General features: G+C 47.0%; 1 protein-coding gene across 2 annotated transcripts in view; it reads right to left on the minus strand.

Moving 5' to 3' along the window:
* Positions 1-12,924: 12,924 nt before the first annotated feature.
* PCYT1B (phosphate cytidylyltransferase 1B, choline) overlaps positions 12,925-13,224 on the minus strand; it is a 30,241-nt gene continuing 29,941 nt past the window's right edge. For both annotated transcript variants that reach the window (XM_054217848.1, XM_054217777.1), the window contains exon 8: positions 12,925-13,131. In XM_054217848.1, the coding sequence (XP_054073823.1) occupies positions 12,925-13,131 (207 nt within the window). The remainder of the gene's footprint in view (positions 13,132-13,224) is intronic.

Raw genomic sequence — 13,224 nt, forward strand, 5'->3', positions numbered from 1 at the left:
TTTCAGGTACGTTTAATCTGATCTGGTTTGTATCAGACTTCCAGGTAGATTTTTAGACTTTCAAAATTCCAATGTCTTTCATAAATAGGTTTTATTCCTGTCAGATGTGAGTCTTTATGAAATGCTTATTTTCACAAGAAACTCTAGTTTTCGTTCTGAAGTTTGGTGATTCTTATGGCATGAGACTTGACTTTTTGGGTTAAAAAAAAAAAAAAAAAACCAAAAGTATTTTGAGATAAAACTTAATTTTCATTTCTGTATTCTGAGAAAATTGGGTTAACCTAGTGACTGTTGGCTTACTCTTTTTGACTGGCATTCAGTGGTCCTTTCTCAGAACATTGAGGTAAGAAAACTTTAGGCCTCTTAGTTATAAACTGCTGTTTCTGCATAACTGCCTAAAATAGAAAGTCTCTGGCAAGAACCCCAGATTCTCCTTTTTTCACTTTCGTAGAGGAATCCAGAAATGGTTACACTTTAAGACCATTAAGTCAAAACTATTATAAATTAAACTTAATTGGCGATTGAGAACTCTGCCATTTGAAAATACGAAGTAATATTTTAAAAAATTAAGTTTTGTTTCATGTTCTTTAAACTCTTGATTTTGAGGGAACACACAGGTCTATAAGCAGAAAAGGTGTAAGCGATGGCAAAACATGTAAGAGCTGAATTCCGGAGTTTTGGTCCCATCCGTACGCTACGTGTGTTTCAAACTTTGCTGGAATTCCGGTAGACTGCTGGGGTTTCACTAACTATTCTGTTATGTAAGTGTATGGGCTGGGGTTTTTTTCCTTTAGTTTTATAGCCCTTACTGCTGATCAAGACCTAGTAATTTATTGATTTAATAGTGTATTGGTTTACTATATCAATGCAAGTAACGAAGGGAGCATTTAAGGCGTTGAATCATCGTTGTGACTGCGGCAGCAGCACTGCAGCCTTGCAGCGCGTCAGGCTGCTGGCTTGCAGAGGTACAGGATTTAGAGGGACCGAATTGAGTGAGATGCTGAAGGTGGGGATTGAGCTGCCTATTTGGGCGCTGCAGACCCTTCCTCTGAAGTGAACAGAGATGAAGCCTACAGTTTTAGCCACTTCCTGATATTTCTGTGGAGTATGATGTTTCCTTTGATGCCCAGTGTTACTAAGGATTGCCTCCAATTCATCCTTGCTGCTCAGAGTTTTTGATGGAAGCAGCAGAAGCTTCTACAGCAGTTTGGAACCAAAAGTGATTTATTGGAGATTTCTGAAACTCCAGTATGTGATTGTTCTGGGTACGTCAGCACGGTTTGTCACCACACATGGATTTCTTTGAAGCATATGAGCACCTTCTGGGTTTGGTTTTGTGTTTGGTTTGTTTTTTTTTTTTCCCTGCTGTATGAATCTCCCTAAAGCTGATGTTTCTTGGATTATTCTCAACATCTGAAATATCTGTTATAAAATAACACCTAAGACTTCTACCTTGCAATTTCTTCAGCTTTCCATAAAGTTTTAAATGCATTCATAATTTATTCAAGAAAATGAAAAAAACAAGTTTCTTACTAGGCAATTCTGGAGAAGGAAAAATCCTGGAGACCCAGCTTGCTTGACTCATTAACTTTCTTAGTACGTTGTAAGTGAGACTCCAGATGGTCGGAATTTTGCTAGAACTGAGATAATTTTCTTTCAGATGAAGAATTTATTTTAAAACTTCAGACAAGAAGAAATCTGTGTGTTGTACTTTCTCGCTGCTTACCACTTGCCATGATAGGATATTCACAGGAGCTGAGTGGTTAATTAAGTAGCTCAAAATTGCAAAGTCTGTCAGCAGGTACCCCATAGTACTTGACAGTGGCTGTCTGTAGAATATGAAGCAACTAGTTGCAGCAGCAACAGTATACTTACGATGTATGGCTCTAGGACGCAGGCTTATGTGGGAGGACAATTTGTAATAAGGAATCAGTCTCTCACTGTACAATCCATGCCTTTTTTTTTTTTAGACTGTTGTAGATTTATTCAGTACTTAAATTTGTTACTTTCAGTGGGAAGACAAGTCTTGCAGTAGACAGTTTTTAAATGAAATCAGGCATACAAGATATGCCAGGCATGCTTAGTAGGAAAAATTAAACTTTTTTTCAAATTAGCTCATATTCATCATCTAAGGCTGTTATTACTTTAGACTTTTGCATCTCTTCTAGCAGTAAAAGTAAAATTGAGTGTAGTAAATAATGCCTGCTGTATTTTGTCTAAGAGCATCGGACATTCAGAAAACTCATTACAGCAATCTGAAAACTCATCTCCATCTGGTCACTTGAATATTTTTTTTTATGTCTTCGGCCCAAACTATCCTCCTTTGTGTTTCCTAGTCCAAAGGCAACGGGCATGTTGCTTTCCTTCTACGAGCGTGCAACTTGGACACTTGATTTGAAAGTTGCAAAATTATTTTCCTTCTCGATCTGCCACTGTGGATTCTTTTCTTGAAATTAATAAATAAGCAGGCCCCTGTAAATATGCTTTCTTTTTTCAGAAGAGAGTTTCAGTTTTGCCAGTCTGCAGGGTCACATGTTGATCTGTGTTTTGGTACTCGAAACCTTCCAGAGCTTCCTTACAATTTTTTTGTGGTTGTGAAAGCTGACGGCAGCTTGCGCTTTTGTGGGATGTACGTCGTTAACACGTAGGCGCCATCCTCAGGGACTTCAGGCTGTTGGTGGTGTGCCTGGCACCTGCTGCGCTTTCTGGGAGCACCTTCCTCGCCTGTTTCGCTTTGCTCTTTATTCTTTGGATAATAAATCTCTTTGTAGGCGTAAGCATATTTGGTATGATCCTTGGGGCTGTGGAGGACCAACACTCACGGCATAGTTAGGTTTGCGTTCAGGTGAAGGAACCCGGGATTTTGTGTGTGCGTGTGAGTCGTGGCTGTGCGGTGGCTTCTGTGTCTCTCGACGTTGGTGGACTAAAGGTTAAAGTTTTACCACCAGGGAAACAATATTCTTTCCTTCTTTATTTTCAGATATGGGTGTCCATTGTCAGTATGATGCAGTGTGCTTGAAAACTGCCTGTTGAAAACGTTACGCGCTAAGTGAAATGGCCACGTCCTCTACATTAGAATGTGCAAGTTCACCAGCTTTACAAAATGCTCTTGGCAAATAGCCGTTTGTGATAGGTGAAGAGGTTGCAGTTACATTTTGTTACAGTATATTTAAATACATTCTGTCTTGCTGTTACTTTGTGAACTTAATGATGGAGAATGCTGGCTTGCTAAATGCTGGCTTGTTCTACAGCAAAAGAACTGAAATTTCTAGATTTTTAATGGCATGTAAAAGTGTTTCATCAAGGATCTTGATACGCAACTGTCAGTGCTCAAATATATAATTCGTCTCTAACTTTTTGTTTCTCGACAAACAGTTGGGTAAAACATGCAAAAAGATCACCTCGGGCACTTCCCTATAGATATAATTTCATCCAATGAACAAGCGAAGTCAATTAGTCAGTTCCGGGGATGGCATGGTAATACCACTGCTCTTCATAACGGCTGTGTTTTAATTAGCTTCTGTGTAGTACATCTCTATGATTTTAATGACAAAATGACTTGAATTCCCAGAAGCTGGAAGTCGAAAGGTGTCAGAATAGAGGTGCTTGACCTCATGGCATTTTTTTTTTTTCTTGCATTTCTTTAAAAGATACAGACTATGAGCTTGCTGGTGTTTTCTGACGGTTCTCCGTGTTCTCTGTGTGTCTATGATACAAGTATGTGCTGTGGGATGGTTAGAGGAAAAGGTACTCATGAGCGGGGGGAAGAAAAATAGTAAATTTAAAAAAAAAATCACCCAAGATTTGCTACGCTGTTTGGATTAATGTTTAATTTGGAACCAGCTATCTTGGTGGGACTCTTGTTAGTTCTTGTGCTGGATATGCATTATGCAGTTTTCTATTTGCACGTGAACAGTATGAATATTTTAAATGTTCTTTTTCTTCTTTTCTGGAATAAATGCACTCATTTGGGAGAGGCCTTTTAGAGGACCAAAGTGCAAAAAAACCCAACCAACCAAACACCGCCAAAACCAAAAAAAACAAACCAGAAATTTTCTCTAAGGGGTAGTTTCATATTTTGTTTTGACACGCTGGAGGGAAGGGAAGCCATCCAGAGGGACCTTGACAGACTGGAGAGGTGGGCCCATGCCAGCCTCATGAAGTTCAACAAGACTAAGTGCAAGGTCCTCCATGTGGGTTGGGGCAATCCCAAGCACCGATGTAGGCTGGGCAGTGACTGGCTTGAGAGCAGCCCTGAAGAAAAGGGCTTGGGGGTGCTGGTGGACGAGAGGCTCAACATGAGCTGTCAGTGTGCACCAGCAGCCCAGAAAGCCAACCGCATCCTGGGCCACATCAAAAGAAGCGTGGTCAGCAGGTCGAGGGAGGTGATTCTCCCCCTCTACTCCACTCTCGTGAGACCCCACCTGGAGTACTGCATCCAGCTCTGGAGCCCCTACTACGAGAGAGATATGGACATGCTGGAACGTGTCCAGAGAAGGGCCACGAGGATGATCAGAGGGCTGGAGCCCCTCTCCTATGAGGACAGACTGAGAGAGTTGGGGTTGTTCATCCTGGAGAAAAGAAGGCTCCGAGGAGACCTTACAGTGGCCTACCAGTATCTTAAGGGCGCCTAGAAGAAAGCTGGTGAGGGACTTTTTAGGATGTCGGGTAATGGTAGGACTAGAGGGAATGGAGTAAAACTAGAGATGGGTCAATTCAGACTGGACGTTAGGAAGAAGTTCTTCACCATGAGGGTGGTGAGGCACTGGAACAGGTTGCCCAGAGAGGTGGTGGAACCCTGGAAGTGTTCAAGGCCAGGCTGGATGAGGATCTGAGCAGCCTGGTCTAGTGGGAGGTGTCCCTGCCCATGGCAGGGGGTTGGAACTAGGTGATCTTTAAGGTCCCTTCCAACCAGAACCATTCTGTGATCCTATGATTTGGCATGTCATCATGTTTGCAGCAGTGCAAACTGAGGACACTCTGAAAAATGAAACTAGTTAACTTTTAAACTGATGATACAAAAGATCTTAAGGATGGCCAAGTAGCAAAGTACCTGGGTTCCTACTGGTTTTATGCATTAGTTTTTAGCTTTTTCATTTCAAAGCCAGTATGGCATGTAGTACGTTAAAATAACACAACCCTGTTGGTATTCAAAGCTAGTCGCTTGTGAAGAGCAGGTTGTAATTAATCTACTTTTCCTAAGTGGATGATGGCTTTGCGGTTCCCAGTTACTTTATTTTATGGAAAAACAGGGTCGGTTTGTAGGGCAGTACGATTAGAGAATGATAGAATAGGGTTTAGAAAGTACCACAAGGTGCTGAACAAAGCTGTTTCTAGAATTGGAAATACGTGTGAGACTTGAAGTGCGCCGGCAGCCCGGTCAGTGCCGCTGTGTGGGATTTTCCCTTTGACTGTTCCTGCCTTGTGTGCTTAGGCACAGGAGTAATTGTTTTGAGATAAAGGACCATTTTCTTCTTGATTAGCCCAGTTAAATATTAGAAGAAAAAGAAATATATATATTGCTAGGCTTTGTAAATGTGAAAACTGTGCCTTGCAACTGTATTTTCCCTTGTTTCCCAGAGTTGTTTAAAAACAAAATAGCCAAAAAATCTTTAGACTCCTGGATTCCCAGCCTTCCCTTGCCAGAGGTTTTGGTTGCACCCTTTCAGCAAGTAGGAGAAGTCACTCTCAGGGGTTTAGGGTCTTAGTGCTCTGTTTGATCCCTTGGGACCAAGCTCGCCAGCCGGATGCCGAGGCAGCACCTGCCGACCCTGACGAGCTGCTTCGAGCCTGGGGGCTCACGGCTGCAAAGGAGGATTAAATCGGGGTCTGGGCACTGGTACGGAGCCTGAAACAGCTCATTTCACCTGCCCTCGCGGACGTGGCTCTGAGCAGGAGTTTTGCTGCACCGGCAAGTGTGTCCTCTCTAGATCAGGGCATTTCAGGCTGCTTTAAAAAGGGAGAATCCTGGTTCTTTCCCATGTACTGTTGAAGTCACAGTTAATGGCAGAGACTCGGGCAGAGTAGGGGTTTGAGGTGTGCCCCCCTCAGATGTGTGTCTGGGCTCCTCCAGGCATTTTCGGGCTGTGCTGTGGTTATTTAACATACTTTGCTGGGCAGCAAAAGGAATCCCCCCTGCCTGTGGAGATGAGACTTACCCAAAACTTAAATGTAAATAGAAAGCTGAGCTACCAAAATGATGAGAGGAAAATGTTGTAAGTAGTCAAATCCTCGTGACTCCACAGAGGTTGCTTGTTTCATGTATAGCACAGACCATGAAGTATTACCAGAGAGATTTGGGATCAATCCCTGTGACCTTTTGATCCTATTAGGGGACAGTTGTCTTTTTGTAGGGTAAAACTGCCTTTTGCGAAGAATTCAGGAGGAGGATCCTTCCAGAGGCGTAACTTTCTCCTTAACTATGTTTTGCCTCTTTATCTTCAGATTATATTTTGCCACGTCCCAGTACATGGAACAGCCTCTTGGGTTTGTGTGAAAGGCAAAACTGCCTTACTTAGCTCGTGAACTTGCAGTTCACTGTTTCTCATTGAAGGAAGGATGGATGCTGTTGGAGAGAGTATCTGAAAAGGGATGGAGATACCAAGCGTGAAAGAACCGTTTGAACTGAAGAAAGGCATTGGCCCAACCATAAACTGGTCATGGGTAACTACTAAGGCAGGGAAATTCAAGCGTGGGGTTTTTTTTTTTGTTTGGTTGGTTTTGTTTTTTTTGAGGAGCTGGTTTTAACGTGGGAGCCTGCTGCACGCAGCTGGGAGATCCCGCAGGGTGACTTGTCATAGGAAGAGCCTGAGTTGTTGCTGGAGCCTTGGTCCCACGTTCCCCAATTAGCACAGCGAAGATGCATTTCCAAAGGCTTTCAGCTGTTTTTATTTTGCTCCGTATCTGTCTCCTCTCCCTCAGGCGGAGCTGTGAGGCACAGTGGCCTTGATTTCCGTTTGGGTTAGAAATGCTAATGCCGCTCTTCCTCGCGTGCACCGGGAAGGGGCTTTCCCTGCAGAAAGAGAAGGCCAGAAAATATCCGTGTGCATCTGCTGGGGAACACGCGTTGTATTTTGAGAGGAGAAAAAAAATATCTCTTCAAAATAAGATCAGAAGAGGAGCTCTTAAGAGAGCTTGCTGCCTGAAAGGGTCTCCACACAAGAGGCAAAGCCCTAGGTCCATTTTCGGGTGCATTTTCATCCCTGTTTTAGGAGGAGGTCAGAGGTCACCTGCACTAGATGCAAGTGAAACTGCTACTTAATTATGTGCTGTCATAGAGGACTCTTTTCCCATTATGGTTTATTATTGCCTGGGGTTTTTAAGAGCAAATTTGATGTAGTGTCAGACCCTTCCTTCCTGCTGAGCTGAGTTGATGGGCTTCGTGTTGATTCAGGGCACCTTCTTGTTCCCGAGGGGGTTTGCCCTGCACCCAAACAAGACACGGCACTGGGGACCCACCAGGCAGCTTCCATTGGAAGAAGTCATTCTCCTGAGACTTTGGAGTGGAAAAGCAAGGATTGCAGTTGAGAAAGCAAAGCCCCAAAGATGTGCCAAGGGGGATTTAAACAGCTTCACCTTGTTTAGCGAAGGCTTTGGACTGGGGAAGGAGGTAAAGGACCTGCCACCACCATTGTTGGATTTGAGCTGTTTTACAGTTGTCTCGTAGTTTCTCTTGCAGCGTTATGTCTGTGGCCACTTGTTGAGCAAGGTGTGAAGCCTGTCCTGCCTCCAGGCCAAAGTCACCTCTGCCTTTTCGGGGGGGGAAGGTGGAAATGAACAGCGTGATTTCCAGTGGCATGACCTACAGACCTGAAAGGGAAAGCTAGGTGGGCAAGGAGAGCAGCGGCATTCAGGAGACAGCAGAATCTAAAGGGTGGGTGTCAGGAGGATGGGGCCAGGCTCTTTTCAGTGGTGCCCGGGGACAAGACAAGAGGTAATGGGCACAAACTTGAGCATAGGAAGTTCCACCTAAACGTGAGGAGGAACTTCTTTACCCTGAGGGTGGCAGAGCACTGGCACAAGCTGCCCAGAGAGGTGGTGGAGTCTCCGTCTCTGGAGACATTCAAAACCCGCCTGGATGCATTCCTGTGCAACCTGCTCTGGGTGACCCTGCTCTGGCAGAGGGGTTGGGCTAGATGATCTCCAGAGATCCCTTCCAGCCCTACCATTCTGTGATTCTGTGAATGGGCTAGGGATTTATTGCAGCCATATCCTTGACAAATGGTCCTAGCTCTGAGCCAGCCCCCTTAGGAAGTCGGGATTCCTCTGTGGCTTTATTTGAAATGCTCATTTCCTATTGTTAACTTTGTCCAACTTCCAGCTGTCAGTAACTGTTTTGTGCTATTCTAAATATTTTCTTGAGAATCGTGTCCTTACAATACTTGGAAATAATTTTTAATACACACAAAAAATTATAATTGGGTTTTTTTGAATGTTTGATTTATCTTTTGTGAGCCTTTTGAGTTAAATCATCCCGGTGAGTGAGGTTACACGATGTTGTATTTTATGCCTAAATGATGGATGAATTTAAACCCAAGGAAGTACTGTAGATGTTTCGCAAGCGCTGGCACAAGAGCTCTGCCTTGTGCTTCAGAAAATCACCTCTGCTTCTTCAGTCACATTTCAAACATTCTCCTGCCTGTTTTATACGAGCTCGTACGAATTTACAGTGGGGACTTTCCAACCACCTCCAGTCGTGCTGTTTGCGAGTGTTTTCAGGGTTTCTATGGTGCAATGAAATACCAGTTACAAAATTAAATACTACAGGACTTAACGTTTGCTCCAAGTCTAACACGGCGCTTGTTTGCAGCGGAGGGAGGAGCTGCCACAGGGTGCCACAGCTCTTGCGTTGTGTCACCGTGCCTGGGAGGGCCCGACTTGGCGATGGCTCATGTTGTCCCTGGTGTGAACAAGGCTCCCCGTCGTCCCTTCCCCGAGTGCTGTCAGCAGCGCAGGGGTATTTGTGCGCAGAACGGGCACTTGAAAAGCAGTGAGATTGTGGGCAGGCGTCGGGTCAGTCGTGGTGCCTCTGCACCACGGGGCTGTGGAGGCAGCTCGGTGGCAAAACAGAAGCGGGGCTGCAGACAGGCGGACTGACTTTCCCGCTCCTGGGAGCGTACGAGGATGGCTCATGATCTCCCAGGTGATGCAAGACACTGCTCAGAACAGCCCCAAATCCATCTTAAGTGATAAAGCTTGTATTAGCAGGCAGCGTTTTGATGTGGATCCTGTGCCTTTAAATAGTTTCTCTGCCATGCCAAATGACTTGGAAATTTGTTCTTATTCTGCAGTTAAAAGTACCGTAGCTGGGAAGTGCTTAGTCCGCACCTGCTGGCTCGGCTCTGCCCTGCCTGAGGCTGGACCGACAATAAATAAATAATGTAGAAAAATCTTTTCTACAGCCGCTGCGGTAATAATCTCTTTCTTACAGAAAGGACAACAGGGAAAGAGTGCAGCAGGAACATTCAGGCATCAGACTGACTTAGCTGGAGGAAGAGTAATGTCCAAAGGCCGGCGTCGAGAGTTGTCCCTGTGGCTAACGTTTGCTGCTGCAGTTGTGCAGGACTGCGGCACAGCTGCAAGCCACGTTGGCGCACACAGGAGTATCGCGGCCGCAGCTGCTGCTGCTGGGGACGGTTTTCAGAAGCAGAACTAGGATGGCTGCAAAAGCACTGCCTCTTTCCTTCTGCTTTAGAAGTAAGAATTAAAATAGCGGCTCCTGATTCCACTGCGCGGGGGCAGAGGGCAAGGGAGGGCTCAGACTTGCTGGTGTCTGAGGCTGCGCCTTGTCAGCTGAGGCAGCGTCTCCCCACCTTTCCCTTGCAGCCAGAAACATGTGAGCGAGGGCAAGGAGAGAGGCGATCCCCTCAGAGCCGACCGCAGCAGTAGTGACTGGAGCAGCGGGATTTGGGGCAGGCTGCAGAGGCCGCTGTAGTGGCGTTTGTGGGGTTGTAAAGCCCTAGGGTACGAAGGATGGGGACAGCAAGCACTGTGCCATCAGTGGGGGCTACGCCAGGCCTTGTATTTATGTGTCCAAAGGTGCTATAAATGAAGGTGAGAGGCAGCAGTATCTGTTGTACGCTGTTTATTTTTCCCGTGGAGCTTGGCTAATAAATAGGACTGAATTAAAGCAACGCTCATGAAAAATAAAACCCAACCATGACTCAGAAGTGCAAAATTGCCCTCTACGTGTCCAGAGGCAATGAGGTTCTGGTTTGCTGGAGACAGCACATGGGTATTTGTGTCTGTACCAGCGGGGCAAAGGCTTCAGCTTATTGATATCCTAAATGTGAAAGGATGTCTGGTACAGTGTATGGCTTTGTCGCTGGATAGCCACCTGTGACTCCGAGAAACACCTTCTGTTAAGAGGTCACTGGCGAGTTTTTCTCCAGTTCCTATTTACAAGTTGTGGTGCTGTCTTCCACTCAAACCACTGAACGAGGGCTGCCGAACACTAAGTGCTATGAAATTTAAACAAAAAAACCAAACATTAAAAGCCAAGAACAAAAACCTGCCCACCTCCATTGCATTTGGACATGGCTCGTCGTATGAACAGCACCAGTAGAGAGCAGACGGTTCCCGCGGTGGAGGAGTGGTTTGTGATGGGAAGACTTAAGACTTGCAAAGGATCAGAAAAACTAACGAGTGCAACCCAGGTATGAAATTACAGTAACAGGTTGCCTAAGGCTGAGAAAGGTCTTAATTGCACCGTGCCATCGGGTGCACAGCTGGCGGCAGCTGGACTAGCTGTGGCTCTCCCCTCACACTTTCTAGTGAAAGCGGTAGTTCACCCTGTTCCCTGCTCATCTTTTTGCAGCTCTGTGAAGAAGGAACTAGCTTGACTCCAGAGGACAAAGCATGCCCCAAGGTATGATGTGCTCAGTTTTGTGGTAGTTGGAGAAGTGTCTGGCAAAGTGTTCCCAAACAAAAATCCGTTACCCCGTAGTGGGGAATGGATGACACCTGTAGGGAATGAACAGAGCGTGGAGTCTATTTGGTGCCTGGTACAAGGGTCTGTAATTTCCCTGCCTGGTAAAGCACCTGGTAGGGAAGGAGCAATGGGAGTTTGCTTACTAGGTCACCCAGTGAGGTAAGGGTGGTAGCCTGGGGGGGGACAGCTGCCAGCAGGTACTACCAGCCCGTGTGCTCAGGCACCCGGGTGTCTTGTTCCTTCAGCTCTTTCCCAAGAGGAAGGCTCAGAGCCTTCCCTCTCCCAGTGTTTCCTGTGCTGCCTGTGCAGAGAACCAGCAAATGCCCGCAGCGGGCTGTGTGTCCACATGGGTTTGCAGCTCCAGGCAGCAGTGGCACAGTGGCCTGAGGCCTGTGCCTGCCCGGCTGCTGGTGGGGGAGGCAGGCAGCGGCAGCCTTTACCTTGCTGGCCTGGCACCAAACCTGGCACTGGGATGGAGAGCCACCAACGTGCCCGTGCACTGAGGCAGGCTTTGCCAGGCAAACCTTGGGACAAAAGCGCATCGTTGCTTCACAGCCCTGCCGCAGTGATGTGGGCTGGGTGTTTCCGCCGGGTTTCTGAGCTGTGGGGCAGGGCAGCCCTTGGGGGCTGGGGGTCCCCCATGCTCAGAAATCCTGCAGGTCTGCAGCCACCTCACCAGGTGCCGACTGAAGGACCGAACGGTGGAGCCGTACGGCAGCAGCTCTGGCTTTGCCAAGCTGGAAGGAGATCAGGTAGTTCATCGAGGGGAGGGGGAAGCTTCACTCCCGCTACCCTTTCTGTGGTTCTGCTTAGGGCTGTGCGGGGGTCATGGACGGAGAAAGAAAATCCCCATGCCTAATCCTGTTTAAAAGGTTTCCATTGTTTTTTTTCCAGCTTTTTGTCCACATTAGGGTACAGGAACCGCCTCAGGACCCCTGCGGGAGCAGAGTGTCTGTGAACACGTCTTGTTTAGAGTTTGGGAAATTTGTTTAACCAGCTGATGAGTAGCATGTGAGGACAGCAGCGCTCCTGTGCTCGTCCTTTGGTGATTCGTAGCTGGGAGCAGCAGGGTTTCCTAGGAGGCCACGTCCCCAGACCTTGGCATCCCACATGTGTGTTCTAGAATTCACCAGTAAAAATCACCAACGTCTTCAAACTCTCTATTTCCTACAACAACACATTCCAGCTAGGGCTGTCTTCTCATTGACTTTCTTGCCTCCAAAGTGCAAAGTCAGGGGAGCAAAACAGAAGTTATCAGGTCGCTGTTCAGGCACTGGGAACACGGAGAGCGATTTGATAAAGCAAATACAGCCTCACTCTTTACATACGCCCCGTACAGAGGCTTGGTCAACAAGCAGCATTCAATAGCTTGAGTATATTAAATGGATTTCTGCCAACTCAACTGGAGAACTCTCCATTTCGCTGGCATGGTTTGGGCTCTGGGGCAGATTTCATTCAAAAAAAAAAAAAGGTAAAATTTTATTTCCCATTTCTGAATGTATTTGCTGCAGCAATGCCATTCCTTCACGTGCCAGAAGAGCTCAAGGTTAGCAGGATCCAGTACAACTGCATATTCTCCATCCGCAGGCCACAGCCGTCACTGTGTGCTGGGTCCGGATCGGGAGCCGAGCGGGCCCCTCCTGCCAGCCCCACCTGGTGCAGAGCTCCCCACCAGCCTGGCCTGGCCACAGCAGCCGTAAGCAGCAACGCATGGACAGGAACTTGCACAAAGGTGTATGTTTTTCTGTCAGTCCCCGGTACCGTCTCTGGCAAGCACTGCTGGCTGGGCCTCCAGGCACCGCCAGAAGGTGGGGATGGGATAAGCTCTTCCTGAGATCTCCCTCGCTGTGCTCCGGGCCATTTTCGAAATCTTCTCCCAGAGCACGTTCCCTGCTGTCAGAGATACCCCTGATGTTCCTCACGCTTCTCCCCATCCAGTGGTTGAGTTCGTAGCTTGTTCTTCTGTCTCATGGTTAAAAAAATAGATCTTTGTTTTACTTTTCATCCTCATCTCCCTCACTCATGCTGCTGAGGGAGGCAGAGGCAGCTTTTGGAGAAGAGGGAGGGGAGGCTTTATTGAAGACCCAGGGTGGAGATGGAGAGCGGGATGGAGAGCGGCCTCGCGTAGGACTGCTGTTTGGGCTCTGCCGGGGCGAAAAAGCCTGGAGCATTCGGCCGCTTCGTTCCTGGAACATTTGCTTCTGCAAAAGCAAAGTGAAAAGACGCTCTTTGAGTAACGCACAGCGGGGAAGGTATGTCTGTGGGCAGACCGGGGCTGCGCCGCGCCGTGCCTC

This window comes from Rissa tridactyla, chromosome 1 (genome assembly GCF_028500815.1).
Source record: "Rissa tridactyla isolate bRisTri1 chromosome 1, bRisTri1.patW.cur.20221130, whole genome shotgun sequence".
Classification (NCBI taxonomy): Eukaryota; Metazoa; Chordata; class Aves; order Charadriiformes; family Laridae; genus Rissa; species Rissa tridactyla.